The 18,265-nt window shown below is 45.2% G+C and overlaps 1 protein-coding gene across 1 annotated transcript in view; it reads right to left on the bottom strand.

The window, feature by feature from the left end:
- tenm2a (teneurin transmembrane protein 2a) overlaps nt 1-18,265 on the bottom strand; it is a 168,027-nt gene that overhangs the window by 17,935 nt on the left and 131,827 nt on the right. The window contains exons 12-22 of the mRNA XM_008278130.1: nt 16,775-16,897; nt 15,114-15,340; nt 14,228-14,423; nt 12,558-12,659; nt 11,905-12,099; nt 10,318-10,518; nt 8,265-8,450; nt 4,230-4,253; nt 2,810-2,956; nt 2,318-2,528; nt 361-480 (exon numbers count right to left, since the gene is read on the bottom strand). Coding sequence (XP_008276352.1) covers nt 361-480; nt 2,318-2,528; nt 2,810-2,956; nt 4,230-4,253; nt 8,265-8,450; nt 10,318-10,518; nt 11,905-12,099; nt 12,558-12,659; nt 14,228-14,423; nt 15,114-15,340; nt 16,775-16,897 — 1,732 coding nt within the window. The remainder of the gene's footprint in view (nt 1-360; nt 481-2,317; nt 2,529-2,809; nt 2,957-4,229; nt 4,254-8,264; nt 8,451-10,317; nt 10,519-11,904; nt 12,100-12,557; nt 12,660-14,227; nt 14,424-15,113; nt 15,341-16,774; nt 16,898-18,265) is intronic.

Raw genomic sequence — 18,265 nt, 5'->3', positions numbered from 1 at the left:
TTAAACATTTCAATAATGAATGAGTTTTGCATGATCGTACTGCTTTCTTATTTTCTTACACACTTCTTCCATTGCATTCACTTCAAGGCAAAATGTAAATTCATCACATGTTGTTGTCAGAGATTGCAGCGTGGGCTTGTGCTTGCAAAACACATTTTCGCTCTTGCTGCTTTCTTTCTTCGCTATCTCTAATGTAGATCAGACAGCCTAGTTTCCTCATGGGATCAGTTTCCTAATCTAATCTAATCTAATCTAATCTAATCTAATCTAATCTAATCTAATCTAATTACATAAAACAGCCTATGTGGTGAGGTAGTTTCCAAATTTCAGCAAGGAGTGCTGGGTAGCTGTTGTACATACATTCCATCCTGCCGTGTCAGCGTGTATCCGTAGTGTGGATAGTTGACAAAAGACACGTTCACCCCCACCAGAGGGGTTCCATCTGTAGTCAACACCTGACCCCGGATTAGAGATGCCAAGCTGCAAGAAGACAGAAGAGACGGAGTGAGGCAAACGCGAAAGTCAATCCATCAATCCAAGTCTTCCTCGCCATCCATCATCTGATTTGATTAATCTCTCCATCTTTCAATCATCCAATTTGCCCAGTCATTTATTGCTCTGGTCTTCCTCCACTCATTAATTAGAAACAATCAGCAACCCCCACCATCTAGATGAGCTCGTGTCAATCATGTAAACAAACCGCGACAATGGAGATGGATCTGCGCGCACGTCCGCCTATGACTAAGCGTGCGGATGTGCGAGCGGCTGCGTCCTCGAGAATTGATGCACACGGAATAACATTTAAAACATTGCAGGGTAGCATCACTGTGATTAGTTATTTCCTTTGAAACATCTGATGTCGGCATGTGTAAATATATGCAGACAAAAAAAAAAAAATCAGCACCAGGGACGATGCCTCACAGCTCCACTAAATCTACGGGGAATCTTGGCTTGCCTGCCTTTGGCTCTGGGATTTGTTAAGGTCCTGGCCAGCGCTATGAGCCATTCTGGAGTCTATTTGATATTTGTGTTTCTGAATCTAAAGATAGTATATTCTCCATGCTATACATTTATTCACTTAAATGTCAGACCTTCTAAGAGCATCAAAGCACAAATCTCCCGGGCGGGCGCCATTATTTTTGCATCACGTTATTGGCAAACACAATGAAAAAAGCAACATGTGCTCCACCTGTAAATAATTGAATTCCTTATTTGAAATAGCAATAAACGTATATGTCTAAAAAGCACATTTCTCTTTTTCACTCAGATACACATTTATCCATCCAGCAGCTGGGTGACTAACTAACTAAGCTCTCACATCATTTAAAGTGTGTGATTTAATATTAGATGAACCCCTCTGAAGCCCCGAACCCGCCAGCTGGGTTGAAAAGCAAGTCAAAATCGCCCAAATTAATCCATCAATTAGAGCCGAAAAATGTAAAAACATAAAGAATGATGTGTTTTTTAACTTCCCCACGGTCCTGTAACTCATCTGTGACCAAATCTATGCTTAAAAATATGCTAATTCACATTATTTTTCTTTTTTTTTTCATTTAAAAATTAAAATAAATCATTTACAAAAACAATACTCTGTTAAAAAAAAAAACAAAAACCCTCTATGGTACTTGGGGCAAACATGAAGCCATTTATCACTCAGGTGTGATCAACATACATGTGACAAAAATTCAGCGATAATGCAGCTGAACTGGGATGAACTGCAGGCTGTGTTTACTCACGGAGCAGATAGGAGGCAAGTATGAAAACAAATTAAAAATGTGAGAAGTGAATGTTTTTTTTCTTTTCTTCTAGTTTTGGTAACACCTGTGTGAGCTTGGAAAATGATGTACTTAAAAAAAAAAACCCCAACAATTTTCAGTTTGTTTGTTATACGGCACAAAAAACATTTTTGAGTTCTCCTGGCCATTGTTGTGCTGTTTCCATAGAGATGCGGGTCTTTATATTAGAGAAAAATGCGACCACAGTGAGCAAAAATGTGACAGGAGTTGAAGAAACGACTTGGGGGTTCAGAGGGTTGGTTATATTTGCAGAAGCTTATGGGTTGAGCCCAACTGATATTGGTTTTTCCTTTGCTCTCTGCTTAACTAATCTGGAGATGATCTCACTGTCATTTTTACAGTGTTTCATCACTACACCACATGTCCTGTATCTAAAGCCAATCTGAGAAGAGAACACTGATGAGATAAAAGCTCCATGCTCATATTTTGCAATCTTAGACCTCTGAAGTCTGAGGAAAGCTTTGTCAGACTCTTGTCGGTTGTAACAGTATGCCTTTGCTCGTGCGCGTTTCCCGCCATACCTGGAGTTGAACGGGCTTTCCCCGGGGATGATGTGGGTGCTGTCTCGTCCCACAAGCATCTTGACGCGGTCGTAGAAGGACCGGACTCGGGGCTGGGACGTCGGGCTCTGCTGGATGACTTGCAGAGGGTCCCGGGAGCCCCTGCACAGGGGGCTGTTCTGGCAGGGACTCTGAATGCAGCAGTCTGGGTCCATGCAGTCTGTCAGTCCATCTGATAGAGGAAGGCAAGAGCAATGATGAGGTGGTGCCCCAACATTTTCTATTCATGATTTAACATTTTGATAATCTTTGTTTCTTTCACAGAGGAAGGTTTAATTTTTCTCCGCCCGTCATGAGGGTCTTCTCAGGAGGCTTCTATCTTAATTCTATTTACTTGTCGCTATCATCCTTTACTCCTTTTTTTATTTTTTTAGAGGCATTCTTAAGTGAAGGCTGCACTTACAACAGCTCCACCCCTTAATTTTTTTTCCTCCCTCTTTCCCCCCAATTCACCTCCTTCGTTGTCCTTGTTGTCGGCGCAGGAGGTCTCCATGGCAACACTGCAGCCGGGGCCCCTCCATCCTGTCTGGCATTCGCAATGCCAACTCTGCTGGCCCATGGTGCACTGGCCGTTCCCGTTGCACAAGTTAGGACAGCCATCTGGGTGAGGAGGACGGTAGGGAGAGAGGGAGAGGGAGGCGAGGAGGAAGGAAGGAAAAAAAAAAAAGGGAGAGAAAACGGAGGGGGTGATGCTTGTTGGTTTCGTCGCTTATGAAACACAGATGATAACACATCCTTACGCTCTTAAGGTAATGATAGGATCAATGAGTCTCACTCAGTTTAATAACCACATACTGGGAGAAAACTGTCAGCGCTGATGGTTCAAGAATCAGTGTAAATCAGCAGCCGAGTTTTCATGCACACCTTTCCGTCTTTATGTCTCTACACCTGAGGGATGGCTGCTGCGTGCGTGTATGTGTGGACAGAGGTGGATAGATCACTTTATTCACTTACTGGATAGAGCCCCACCCGATCATCACTCTCTCTCTCTCTCTCTCTTGCAGTCTCTCTCTCTCTCTCTCTCTTACTTATGATTCAGTGTAGGTAATGGGATTCTGATGGCCTGAGAGTAATGCTTTCTCATGAGAGAATGAGATTATGTTTGACAGAGTGTGTGTGTGCATGTGAGTGTGTGTGTGTGTGTGTGTGTGTGGTGGCAGTCTATGAACTAATAAACCTTCACTTTAGCTTATGCAAAAAAAAAAAAAAAACTACCAGAATCTAAGGCCCTGGAGCCAAGTAAGTTCTGTAACTAGCATAGCAAGGGCACCCTCAACTCAAGAGTGACTTTAAGGCAAAGGAAAGCAGACATTTTTAGGAGGGCTGGATAAGGGAATTTGCAATTATACAGGACATGTTCTCATGGTAACATTATCGGGTAATGTTTTACGGCTTGTCAAGAAAAGCTAAAATCATTTTTTGACAAGAAGATTGGTACCGCTCTCGTGTTTCCTACGAAGCTACAACCAGCAGCCGTTGCATAAATATAGGAAACAAGGGAAAAAGCTATCAGCACCTCTAAGCAAACTAATTAACATTCTACATCTTGTTTATTTCATTTATACAAAAAAAAAAAGTGTGAAAACTTAAATTTTGCCATTTCATAAGAGGTGTGTATGTGTGGGACTATTTCTTGCCTGGCAGCGGTGACTTCCTGGAGACTTGTTACTGCACGGTTGCCAGGAAACCAGCAGAGTCTCCTGGAAGTTATTGTGCTTGGCCACGAAAAAGTCCCATGCATAACCCCTCGTAAGACAAAAAAAAAAAAGTGTTGTTTTTACACTTTTGACAGAACCGGGCTCGCTTTTTTAAAAATGATTTTATCCTGTCTTTATGCTAATCCAAGCCAATTAGTTGCTGGCTCCTGATCCACACCGAATAGACAGACAGATATGAGCTCGTATCAATCTTCTCATCTAACTCTTGGCAAGAAATCAAACGCAGTATTTCCCAAAATGTTAATCTATTCCTTTAAAATCGCCCCCGATATTAAAATAATTTCACTAAATTGGGTTCATAGAACATCTGCTAAATGCCATGAAGTAAACGCTTTTGTTTCCGAGAACTTGCTGACATTTTTATAATCCATTTAAAAATTTGCATCGACGCTGAGACAATGTTGCCCGTCATTGTCTGTTTTATCGAAAAAATAAATAAATAAAAAGCCTTTAACTTCTGACCATTTTCCTATATTGCTCCAAATCACACCTTTCTAACTCTTAATTCGAGACTGTGTGTGTTTGCCACATTATAATCTATCAAGGAGAGGAGGGGGGAATAAAGGCACGATGACACACAATGACAATGTTTTCTCCAGCAGCACAAAGAGCCCCAAACAAACTTGTCACAGTGATTTCCTCTTCAATAAATGAGGGAGCGGGATGCAACACTCTTAAGTCTACCCACGGGAGATGGAGGCAAAGACAGGGTTGACTGATAAAACAATACGTGCATGCACGAAAGGCGCTTACTCACACACACACACACACACACACACACACACACACACACACATACGCGCACACAGACACACAACCAGCACGACGCACCCTGGAGATATGACCTGACATTTCTCACTCAGTAGTAGTGTGCCGGCACAGAGTGAGGAAGGACAAAATAACGCAGTAAGAGATTATGAATATGAAATGCTTTTCACTGAGTCCTGCTCAGTAGATTAATGAACATATTTTCACTCAAGTTGCACTGTAGGATTTTGCCCTCTAACAAATCGCTGCATCAATAAAGCAATGCATTATGAATACAAATAGTGCAATCTAAACCGTGGCAGCGGCTAAATTAACAGGCATTTCACCCCGATTGGCATTTTATCATATGTCTCAACCACCAGACGATGAGGGGAAAGTCAACAAAGGACTTTGAGGGAGACAGCGCGCCATCTTGTTTCGGGTGGCGGCGATGGTGGTGGTGGTGGTGGTGATGGGGGTGGGGGGAGATGGCAGAGAAGCTTAACAGCGTCTTTCAGCTCAAAAAGAAGAATCAAATCAAAGGTTTTATCTTTAATTATTACCATTTTCTGCATCAGGGGACTACTCATGATGCTGTATTAACAGTCAGGCTGGAATAGATTGTCCCCAAGTATTGAGCTCAGGGAACAAAGGCAGTTAGCAGTGATTGCCTGTTAAATGGAGTTGCCATTTAAAGCAGCCAAATACTTATGAAGCACCCGGACAGGACAATCCATAGCGGGCATTGATTGGCTTGCCTGGGCAGGCCGGCACGGGGCTCCTCTCTCTTTAATGCCAGGACCCAGTCGATACCCCCTCATACTAACTAGAATAAAGTGGGATTTCAGAAACTATTAAGTCCACCCTCCCCAGTAATGTAGTTGGACTCTGATGAAATCCCCTTAAAAAGCAGGAGAAATTGCCTTGGGTTATGGGTCAGCACACACACTCCTTGTGTAGCAGGCAGTGTCTGTGGGTGTGGATATGAAGGGGTATATGACTAGATAGATACCGTGTAAGACTCCAAGGATGAATTGAGAGTGTGAGAAAGAGAGAGAGAGAGAGAGAGAGGCAGGCGGAGATAAAGAAAGAGACAGTAAGAATGAGAACAAAGTGTATAAAAGAAACTTGACATTGTACTAAAAAAGTTCCACCATTCTCTCCATTCCGTCTCCGTCGCCTCTAAAGGTCATAAAGTAAAGGTCACGGCCATAAATCCATGATCACAGCTTATAGATGGACCGGATAGCTCTGTACTTCCTCAAATAAACCTCCGCTCATCTACTCGTCCTATTCTTAACAAGCTACCTTAGAAATTACATCGATTGCTTTATTCCACGTTGTTCCCTGACCTGTCTCTCGGCTTCCCTTTGGCTCCATCTGTTCTTCTTTACTCTCCCTCTGTCTCTTGCTCCCTCTTTAACCCTGCAATTTACCTTTTCTCTGGGCTGGCTCTTCATAAAACAATGAGAGCGATTCCATTAAGCGTAGAGGGTGAGAGGACACTCTCAACGGTGCTCCAGGGACCTGTACTGTCAGGCAATCTGTGCCGCTCCGTGCAACCCGACAGAGGTTCAGCTGCCGGGCTATCTATTAAGCATTCTTGTTGTGCGTGTGAGACAACTCACCCTAGACCTGCATCCTTCTCTGTTTGCATCAATGTCTTAACCTTCGCTGTTATTCTGTTTATCTTTGTGTGATCTGACTAAACTGTATTTTTTTTTTTCCTGTCGTGGCTTAGGTTGGCAGGGATGGGTTTGATGAAACGATAGAAAATCTGGAATTAATACTGAATGCTCGCTTGAGTCACGCTCGCAAGATCAAACACACACACACGTGCACACAAAATGAATTTATTAGCCACTCTACCATGGCCGCAACTGTTGCCACAAATACCCAAATGTGACACACACACACACACACACACACACACACACACACTTAGTGGCTCTGTATTTTTGACACCACATTAAGGCCGTGCATCAGTGGCCTATGAAATTCCCCAATTACCTCAAAAGTTCTTTACAACTTTCATCATTTTCTCCTTGTGTGAAGCAGCTGTGTTTACGCAATACATGACCAGAATACCTGAGCGTGATGTGTTTTGTGTTTTCAGGTTCCACATTAGGAATATTGAGGAGAACACGCTCACACGCATGCACGACCACACATTCACAGCACAGCCCCTCAACACTGCTGATACCACACTAGGCTCTACGGTACCCCACAACACATCAAGGCTCAATGACAGCTAAGCCCTGCTGTAGTGCACTGCTGTAAGTGGGAGTGCACTACATGTAGGGAGTCATCATTGAGACTGGCACCCTAATCTACAAACAGATAGCACCACAGAGTCTACAGAGCCAAGCCAGGCCAAAACCCACAAATGCAGCAGCTAGCTTCTACCACCACAGGCTAAGAAACAAAACACCAGAGTCAAGATACGGTACCTGCTTTGTCAACCATGCTCCCATGGTCTGCAGTGGGAGAAAATGTGCAAAAGGTAAGAGATGGGGAGAGTATTTTTAATTTTTTTTTTTTTTTTTTTTTTTTAAATAAATGCAAGCAACATCATGCAGAGCTGAAATGAATAACAGGCAAGCTGAGATAAGCTAACACTGAGAGTGTCTGGTGCTAGTGAAGTGTGCTTTGCGCCAAGCTGAGGCCTGACAACTCTTTCATCTTGGGCTGATGCTGCAGTCAAAGCTGCCCTACTTTCTGATGGGGGAAATGGGAAGATCATAAACTGTTATTCCCCTGTGCATATGTATGTGTTGGCGTGCGTGCGTGTGAGTGTATATATGTGCTGCTTTGTGTGTCTTCTGGTGTTTGTTTGGTGTGTGTATCAGATTGCAATCACAGTGCTTCTGGTGACAAGGAAATGAGACTTTGTGTCTCAAAGCACTGCCGGTGAATCAAAGGAATCTGGCACTCATCCATCCAAAGTGACAGTGATGTCAATATGAGACAGTGATTGACTGACAAAAGACACTCACACACACTCTAGCACAACTGTGTGCATGCACACAGACACAAACAATGTGAAAGAGTTATTTTTTGATCACAGTGAGGTGAAGAGTTATGCCTTTCATCACATAACTTTGGTGTTTCAAAGGCCATAAAAAACTAAGACTCCTGGGGTCTGCAGTTGAGAGGCAGCCTAAAAACAGCTAAATCCTGCTCTTTTGTAATCCTCCCACCCCCACTTCTAAGAAGTTTGCTCCTCTTCTCTCTGTTCGCCCACCTTCTACGTCAGCCCCCTTCTTCAATTCCCTATGGCCTTCCTTTTGCCTCCCTTCTCATTTTCCAAATTCCTTCAGCAAAGTAAAAAGGAGCTGCCAGTTTAGTCTGACTGGGTGCTGGTGTTTCTGTGCACACCCACGTGTTGACACACAGACACACATCAAACACACACACCTCCAGACACACACACAGACACTTACCGATGGTGCAGTGCTCTCCGTTCCAGCCCTGGTGACATTGGCATTTCCCGTCCTTGCAGGTACCATGTTTGATGCAGAGCGGGTTGCACACACGCTGGTCGCAGCCGGCGCCGGTCCAGCCCTCCTCGCAGCGGCAGGCTCCGCCCATGCACACTCCGTGGGTTCCACAGTCGACCGAGCAGACCTCTGAAGGAGAAAATTGGGTCACACACAACATTTCTAGACTCGAAAATGGATGTTTTATGTTTGTGTGATGATACCATTACTCGATAAGCGTGTTTAGACGCATTTTTAGATGTCTGTTGTTTCAACAGACATCAAAATGACATTTCAAAGTCTAGCAGGTACCACATGACGGTTGAACTAATTGAAATGCCTTTGAAACAGCGCTGACATGTAACCGAGTCTTCCAGTTTTTAAAAGTGAAATCACAACATGTTTTCTTCTGTGTTCTACTCCATCCCATGTCACAGCAGCTTTAAATTACTTGGGCGAGCGTGAAAAAAAGAGAGCACCTAAAGCTGCAAAACAATCAAATTCACATTACGCAAAATGCTAGTTTCCATCATGCACCTTTAATTAAAATCAGTGATTGGCTTTGTGACGACTGGGTTTATTTCCTGAGCCTCCATTACAGTCGGTGTCTGCGAGACTCAGATGTTGCAGGCGGCGACGGTGCATGTGGTGAGCTGTGACAACCGTGCTCGTGTGCTCGGGACCCCCCGGTGTGCAGGGAACGCAGTATGTACAGACGTTTTGATGCACGCTTGCTGAGGGATCCTGCGGTGTGAAACAATGTTGTCTTTATTAAAGTTAAGCATTGCTTTTCTCATAACAAATGCCGGCGCTCTTGTTTGTGCTCCTGAGATGGGGAAGCGTTGTCGGGCTGGCACGACGGAAGCCGCCGTCTCTCCGGCAGCGGGAGCTTTACGGCTTTATTTTATTGAGATAAGAGACTGGGAAAGTTGAGTATTTAATTATAAAATGCATTTCAACGTGAACTCGGCAAGTTTTACAAGAAATATCTGTCTTCTTCTTTTTTTTTTTTTTTTCCCTCCATCCTGGGGTGCAGCTGGGAATTATGAGCCTCGTGCCGAGAAAAGAAGGACTGCAGCCTTCCTCCTACTCTCCTATCCCATCTTTTTGTAAACTGCATGTGTCATATCCACGGCGTAAACACACATTCAACATTCATGCGCTCACCGGGTCCAAGGAAACACTTGGATCTGGCATTTATTACCTCTCCTGCACTAATATCGCCTAACTAGCTCCCAAAGCAATGCGTAATCAGTTTAAAAATTCTAAGAAATGTGACAGCAGCCCAATTATACCTCTCAGGTAAACATGCAAACGTCTTCCAACTGTACCTATACCGGCTAAATCTCGTGAGAAGGTTTCTACTTTGGTTCCAGTAAAGCCGTGCATGTCAATCCGTCACTACTATGTTTTTTGGAAGTTTAGAAACTGCTTGTGATTGGTTGTTTTGTGTGTGTGGGTCTGTGTTTGTTTTGTGTCTGTGGGCTGGGTGCGGGGGTGATTTTGTGGGTGTTTTTTTTTTTCTTTTCTCTAAAATATTCTTAAATTTTTTTTTCCCTTTTCTTTTGTCCTCGCTGCATCTTCTTATATTTCATTTATTTCATGTTGTTCCCGTTATGTAAAGCCCTCTGGAGTGAAAATTTGGAAAGTACAAGTGCTTTGCTTTGCTCATTTTTGGATTTTGAGCACTACCCTGATAATCGTAAAAAAAAAAAAAAAAAAAAGTGTCATCACCATACTGTCAGTGACGGTCTACCGGGAGAGATGATTTTATATAGTGTTGACAGTAAAAACTTGCCACATTTCTGTCCTGCGCGTTCCAATTTGGCAGGTTGTAAATTTTGCGGTTTTGTTGATTCGAAATAAAGCGACAAACTAATTAGCAGCGTACCCTGGGACCACAAAATATGCTGGGATGATGGGTCAGAAGCTGTTTTTTTCTCCAACTCTGACCCTACATCTTGCCTCTGTGTGTTTAACTCCTGCAGCTGAACCAGTGTTGCACCGTTGGACTCACCCATGGAGCAGTCGGGTCCCATCCAGTTGGGGTCACAGCTGCACAGCCCAGTGTCTGGTATGAAGGCGCCGTGGCCGTGGCACTGGTCTGGGCACTGGGCCCTGGGCAGCTCGCAGTGGAGCCCTCCCCAGCCTGGCTTACAGTGGCACTCCCCATTCACACAGATGCCGTTGTTGGAGCACGTCGGATCCAGGCAATCCACTGCATTAAGCCAGTGATAAGCCAATGTTGAAAAAAGAAACAAACAAACAGGGGAAAAAAAATAAAAAATGAGCAAAAACTAACACAGGCTAGAAAATGTCACATCAGAGCAGATGATAGAAACAAACTAATTGTTTTTTTGAAGCGACAGAGGACATATTTTCATTCTTTCGGTACACAAAAGAGATAATGAAATAAAGGAAAATATTACCAGACATATTACCAAAGCAATTAAAGCACACGATAATGAACAGCTAAGTCTATAATTGGGGCATGGCGGCAAACGTGCTCCAATATGTGAGAGAGCGGCGAGCTTCGCTGACACATCATTCGGTGCGAGCGCTCGCCTTTCGCGCATCAGCGTGTGGATGCATTTATGTGTACGTGCGAATACACGGGGGAGAACCTGACACTGTCAGTCTGCCAGGTTGACAGGCAGCTCTGAGTCCGAGCAGTGAGTGAAAACCAATTTGACAAATTACCTCCTCCCGGCACAGCGCCCACCCACCCCTCCTCAGGCCTCCTCTCATTGCTCTGTCCCGGTCACTCACATTTTCCCTCCCTCTCCCTCTCTCTCTCTCTCCTTGTCCTCTTATGTGTGACACCACTCTCCCCCCACCCACCTCCTCCTCCACCACCACCACCACCACCTCAGGCATGATTGACCCCATCGCACCCCTTCGCACACACATATTAATAAAAGCGCACGGTCGCCACATAACCTCGGCCCTCCATTTCTGTTTGCCTGGCAGAAATGGCGGATCACAGTTATCGATTTTCATGTCGCTGGCACTTCAGGTAAATTGTTTGAGGGACTCTGCTGTGATGAATATCAGATTTGAGACCAGAGGAGGAGGGGATAAAAAAAATTGGATGAGAGGGGAGATGGAGAGAAAAGATGAGGTGCAGAAGAGAAAATGCTGACCTTGTTCCCAGGCCCTGTGTTTTGACTTCTTCTGTCACTCTCCTTCCTTTCTTTCCCTCCTGTCTTTCTGTGCTTCACCCTTGGCACGCTGCTTTCCCTTTTTCTCCCTCCTTTCTTTCTCCTCAATTCTCTCTTTCTTCATGCATATTCACCTCTCCCCACCCCTCCCTGCTTGCCATCTTTTATCCCTCCCTTGCTTTCTTGATGACTGAGAATGTGGTGTGCTGATCCTTCTTAACAAGGATCAATAGAAGCGATTTCAACCCTTAATAAAATCTCTGATGTGTTTGGCTGCGGTATCATACCTCATCTGTATATATGGAAGAAACGGGGCACTCGGTTGAGATTATGCCACGATGAGGTGTCTAACCGGAGTCGGAGGGGAGTGTGTTTATGTGTCCGAAACCCCCGGCGCACATTTAAACCGTCCCTGACCATCACCGCACCATTAACGCTCTCACCCTCTGCACAGTTCTGCCCTTTGTAGCCGATGGAGCACACGCAGTTTCCATCAGTGCAGGTGCCGTGGCCGCTGCAAAGAGGGTCTATGCACTGCGTGACGGGGACGTCGCACTCGGGTCCTTTCCAACCGCTGTAACACACACAGGAGCCCTTGTCGTATTGGCCGTTGCCGCTGCACAGCACCGGGCATGCCGCTGGAAGAGGAGGGAAAAGAGGGGCGAGAGATTAAAACCCTGTGCATGAGGGAAGAAAGGAAAACAATTAGCGGGGTCTTTTTAAAGATATTCTCAAAAGCCACACTGCCCACCCGCACGCATCCACACCCCACCGCGCAGGAGGGCGAATAGAGTGGTTAAGGGGCTGGAGAGTGCCAATGACATAAAGAGTAATTACAGGCAGAGGTAACTAAACTATTCATCAAAGCTGTCTATCCCAGGTGAGCGCAGAGCCAGGGAGTCGTTAGCTCGGGGAGCTGCCATTCATCATCAGTCATCTTGTCTCAGCTCCACCTAAGGCCATGCGCCATCTTACTGCTCTTAATCCTCTCCCCTCTCCCTGTGTCTGCTCATCTAATTAGACGTTGGAGAGTTTTTTTTTTTTCTCTTCTTCTTCTTCTTCTGACGGAGGCAACACATTTGTAAACAGCTAATACCTTTGGAGCAGTCCATGCCATGGAATCCTGGGAAGCAGTGGCACACACCAGAATTACACTCGCCGTTACCATGGCAATTGCGCGGGCACTCTTGCACTGAATCTGTGAAGAAGATGAAGTGAGACAGAGAGAAAGAGGGGAGGGGGTTGAGAGAGAGAGAGAGTTTGATGGCAAGCATCAAAGCATTCCATTAAATCATTGGCACCATTCATTCTTTAAGATACTACAAATTGAGGCTCCGCGTCGCACAGTCGCGCCGACATCAAAAAGCAAACACCCTCCTGCCCCTTCAAGGTTCCACGTGTTCCCTCTTTTTTTTTTTCCCTGTGCATTTTTCATGGTGTGGAGAGAATGCATTTTGAATTTGTCAAGATGGTATCAATTACCCGTCCACCAATGCTCCGCGCGCTGTATCGGAAAATAAGAGCGTTCCCTCGTTTGCTTTACACCGACCCTTCTCTACATTCTAGCACTTCGTTTCCTCGTTTTGGTTGTTTACTCCTCACTCTTGTCTGGCCCCACCGAGGTCATTAATACTTCATCCAGGTGAGGCTGTTTGGCGCAGCAAGACTCTTATGTGCATATTTCTAGTTTGCTCTGTGCGCTTTTTAATGCTTCTTAAATCACTTACCAGAAGAGAACAGTTTTGGTGGGAAGAAACAGGGTCGATGCTAATCAGGAGGAGGCATTTTCGGACTTTTATCCATCGCTTCCTCCTTTCTGCCTTTTTTTTTTTTTTAAACTCCAATTTCCACTCTTCTTACACAAAGCATTACTCAGCCTGTCCACGCCGCCTGCCTCTCCTTCTCTCTCTCTCTCCGTCCTCAGCCATTTCCCCCCCAAAAAAATCTAAGCCCCTTGTCTCCCTCTTACCCTAATGCCACCCTCTCTTTCACTCCCCTCTTCAGCTCCTCCTCCTCCCATCCTTCACTCCACTTCATTCCATTCTGGCTTTGCCCCTACCATTATGCATTTCCTCCAACTCCCCCACTCTCACTACTCACTCTAATTCTGCCCTCGCCGCCTCTGCCTCTCCATCTTTCCATCTCTCCACTACTCCTACTGCTGAAAGCTCTACCCCCAGATATTGACAGTGAAGGATTCTTTAACTCTGCTTGACTCTTTTCTATCCATCTCTCCCCCCTTATTGCCCCCCCTTGTTCTCACACTCGTGGGTTCCGGCAAAGAACGGGAAATTATTCGGGGTGCCGCGTCAGATCCGAAAATCATTGCGTTTGCAGGACTGTGGCACTGTTTTATTTGGACGTGCTTTGGTGCTCTTCAGTAGGTTACTCATCCGCTTCATACATTAACACACACGGTGTAAGTGATTCTAAGCTTTTTTGGATATAAAAAGTTGGGTTTCCGAATGCGTAGCGTGTCCAAGTATGTTTTGGCAAAGCTAAACTTTTAACTCAATGAGTGGTTCTTCCTGCTTGGCACTTTTACTTTGGTTGTATTGCTGTTGGCAACATTGTGTACATGCTGCCGGTGGGTATTTTTGCACATTGGGAAGGTGTAAAAGTCATCGACAAACTGCGATTTCGTTGACCAAAATACTACTATCGCTGGTCAACCACCTTCTAATCCTATTTTAGCTCCCGGCCCACACATCCCCGCTGCAGCACCGTCCCTCCTGCCCACAACAACAAACGCCGACTCCGTCTCACCCATGACATTTGTGCTGAAGGAAACCGTCTCTCTCTCCCGACCGTCATTGTAGAAGGCCAAGTGCCAGGCACCGGCGTCCAGGTACTGGACAAACACCGCCTCATTGAGGACCACGGTCTGGATGCTCCTCCTCTCCCGCGGAGACTCCACCACGCTCCATTTCTCCTTCCCATCGAGACGCTCCATATAGTCGTACTGCAGGGAAGAAGGTATAAGACAATTGAAGCCACAACGCAAGAGGGAACTCTATAATTCAGCTATGAAGTGCTGCAGTGATACTTTTCAGACTTCAGAACATGACCCACAGTTGTACGTGCTTTAAGATTAAAGACTTGAGGGAAGTAAGTGTAGCTAAAAAAAATAAAAAATTGCCAGAGAAACATAAAGAATGCAACACAGAGCTGCTCGTGGGTCGTCATTCTCTTTGGAAAAACATTTTAGAGAACTGTTTTTGCTGCAGCACAGTAGCCACAACCGCGTGTTTTTTTTTTTTTTTTTTTACCAGCTTAAGTCAGGTCAGGCAGCGAAACAGTTATCTGCATGCAATTATCCCTTCCTGCAAAACGAATTCATTGTTAATTGAGTAGTTTCTAATTAATAGGAAGCAGTAAAAGTTACATTACTGTGAAATTTAATTAAGTGTAAATCTTAGTCTAAATGAGTTTTTTCAAACAACTATTATAATGAATCACAAATGAATTCTAACATGTCCCGTGAAACAAGCAGGGTTTCTTCTTTTTTTCGTGCGTCTGCATTCTCCGTTGCATTTGATGAAGATTGTTCATTCATTATGTAGCGTTCGTAATGAATAAAATAATAATCCTGTGAGTAGCCTATTACCCCAAAGGGGGTTAAGTCTAGATGTGCTGGTGCAGATTTTTTTACCTGTGCGTGCGAGGGAGGCAGGCCCTTGCGGATGTACACTCCGAATAGGGCATCCTTGCCGAGGGAGATGTTGAACTTGAGGAATTGGGGTTGGCTGAGGTGAAGCAGGGACCTCCAGAACACTCCCGGAGGGACTTCTTGGGTCACCCGCCTCCCCACCTCCAGGTTGCCGGTGTCTATACTGCTGTTCCGGCCGGCCCACGGACCTGGAGCGAGGGGAAAAGAAACTGCATAATCTGTGATTACGGGCGTCGATTGGTGAAAACCAGCAGTTAATCATCACTGGAAATAATCTGCTTCAAAACAAAAAAAAGTAACAAACAGTACACCATTAGCTCTGTGCGCTGGAGTTAAAATGAATGTTGTTGTATGTTATGGTGGGATGCAAAGTGATGCCTTTGTGTCGAAGCCGGGTGACTTTGTTGTCTGGGCTGAAATGATAGAGGTGCCAGTAGAGGTTTCCCGAGCAGACGCGGCAGACAGAAAAAAAAAAAAAACACACAGCATCCTGCAATCAGGTCAGTCATCTAACAGCAGAGTGTCGGGGCCCAGACAGAAAAAGACAAAGTGCGAGGAGTGCGCGCGCCGGTGTGCAGAATATCGAAGAAACGAAGGTAACAATGAGAAGAACAACAGCAGCATCTGGCCGAGACGGCTGGGGAACACAACACAACAGTCCTCTCATTAATACAGAATACAGACACGGAGCAGCAGCCCACACCTATACCTATAGTACAAGCTGTGTGTGTGTTACAGAGAAGAGATCGAGCGAGTGAAAGAAGAATAGATAGAAAACCGCATGGGGGCTTTAAAAGAGAGAGGAGGAAGGGGGGGACGAGAGGGAGAGAGTGAGGGGAGTTTTACCTCGCTGCCGACTGAAACGATAAACCTAACTCAACACAACCCAGCGGAGTGGTTAAACAGCACATACTGATAGCACGGCTCGCACTGCGTCATGAATTATATAAATATTTTAGCTGTGTGAGCCTGTTTGGGTGCAAAAAAAAAAAAAGAATCTATTGCATATGCAGCATTTAAAAGCCATAAAGGATAAGACTGCCTGCATTTATTTATTTTTTATTATTTTTTTTTTTAGCAAATCCAATGTCTATCTGTCCTTCAAAACTTTCTGACTTCCCTCCCCTGTCTGCTGCATTCATGCCTCAAGCCAAATTGTTCCTACTTGAAGACGTGAATTTTCAAAAATGGGTCAGAGATGCGGTGTTGTATTTCAGGTGGAGAATAGTGATTTCGGCTGAGAACTATTTGCAGCTGTGCATTGACACACAGCCGGAATTTGCATTTATAGCACCACGACGGCATAAAGAACTGATTGAAAACAAACCAGCGCCCCTGCTTCAACACGTCACAGTACTCGGTGTGCCAAATTAATATGTGTTTAATAGCTGTTGGACAACAACGGGGCTCTATGGCGCAGAGAAATAAGCTATATCAGGCTTTGGCAACACATAGAGTACTTGTTAGGATCTATTTATTGTTGACTTTGGGACTTTTCATGGGATGTGTTGCTAGGAAGAAAGAATGCGGAATATTAGCCGCCTAATCCTTTCGGTTTTTCCACATGTGAGACATTCGGTGCCACGGGCAGATTGGAGATCTCACTGTGGGGGTGGGGGTGGGGTGGGGGGTGTTGTTCATACCTCGGCCTCCAGAGGGCAGTGTGGCCACATCGCTGTTGACAGGCAGACCAGCTCCCAGGCCGTTGTTGAGCACGGGGCCGTCGGATGGCTTCAACTGCCACGTCAAACCCAGCAAGTTGATCGCTGCACACAAAAGAGACGGAGAGTGAGAGGACGTGGTGTTGGTGGTGGTGGTGGGTGGGGTGTGAGGGAGAGAGAGAGAGAGGGTGGGTTGGATGGGGGGGTATGTCTTGCTTGGTTGGTTGTTTGTCTGTCAGTGGGGTGGGTAAGAACAAACAAAACAACAAAACTTCAGTTGAAAGCTCATCAAGCCAAAAGAAATACAAGAGACCGGCCCTCTTAAGTCTGATCTGCCATTTATCCTGTAGCTTTTATAGAATGTTGCCTTTATGCTTGCGCCAGCGCGTATCAATCAAACGCATTGTTATCAAAGTGGCAGGTGACCCAAAGCGCAAAAAAAACCCAAGCACGTCTCACCAAACATACAATTAAAAACCATAAAAATCCCTCTGTCTCCCGCTTTTCTTTACCTCAACCTCTCACAACCGTCTTTCAGCGTGACAGCATCTTCTGCTTTTATTTGGAAGTCTTTACACCATCTCACAGAGAGCCGGTGACAGATTGCTCTCTGAAGAGAACGCTCTATGACTCTCCTTTCCCTTCTCCTCTTCTTTTGTCCTCTGTTGTGTTATTGTGCGCTGGTGGTATAAGGCTGCTCGAGTGTGTTCGCTCTTCACTTTGTCAGCTCTTTACTCTCCCCACGTCTCTTCCCTCCTTAGCCTGCTGCCAAGTGTATCCTCCACCACCTCCCCCCCACGAAAAAAAAAGAAAAACCGAACAGAAAGAAAACCGTCTGCTCCCTTACTGTATGCAAAAGTTGTGTGATTTTCTTTTTGGTGCATTTCTGTTTGTTGTAAATGACTGTTTTGATCTGTAGAATGCTTTTTTTTGAACTATCTCCGGAGCGGAAAGATTGGAGCTGCATCGTTTGCTCATGTCTGAATATTTAAACTATAGCAGAGGCACAATGCACCTGCCGTATTGTGTGTGTATAAATGAATACCGTGATGTGATGATACACATAGATGTGTGATTGCCTACAATGCATTATGTAGGTGTTGCTGCCAGCTTCCCAGCTTTGGCCTTATCCCCTCTTCCACACAAGCCTCACAACACCTGCATCTGAAGCCTGGGAATCAATTTCCTTCTTGTCAAATTCTATCTCCACTTGCCCAGGGTTTGCACACACGGGGATGAGCGTGGAAGTTGCAGAAGAAGGGGGCATGCGGCTTTAGGATTTGCTGCCGGGGCAGACTCATTCTCACCCTCGATGTCCCCGTCTCGTCCCCCTCCTCTCGCTTCGGGTTCTTTGTTTCTTCCTTTTTATGTTTCCTCTCTTTCTCCCCTCCCTCGCTCCCGGTCAAAGGAAAGCGCTGACACCTTGGCTGCTGCCCGGCCTCCACTGTCAGCTCTTTTTTTTTTTTTTTTTTT

Source organism: Stegastes partitus, unplaced genomic scaffold (genome assembly GCF_000690725.1).
Source record: "Stegastes partitus isolate 25-593 unplaced genomic scaffold, Stegastes_partitus-1.0.2 Scaffold116, whole genome shotgun sequence".
NCBI classification, from domain to species: domain Eukaryota; kingdom Metazoa; phylum Chordata; class Actinopteri; family Pomacentridae; genus Stegastes; species Stegastes partitus.
Note: the sequence above shows the minus strand (reverse complement) of the source record. Positions and strands in the feature narration are given on the sequence as shown.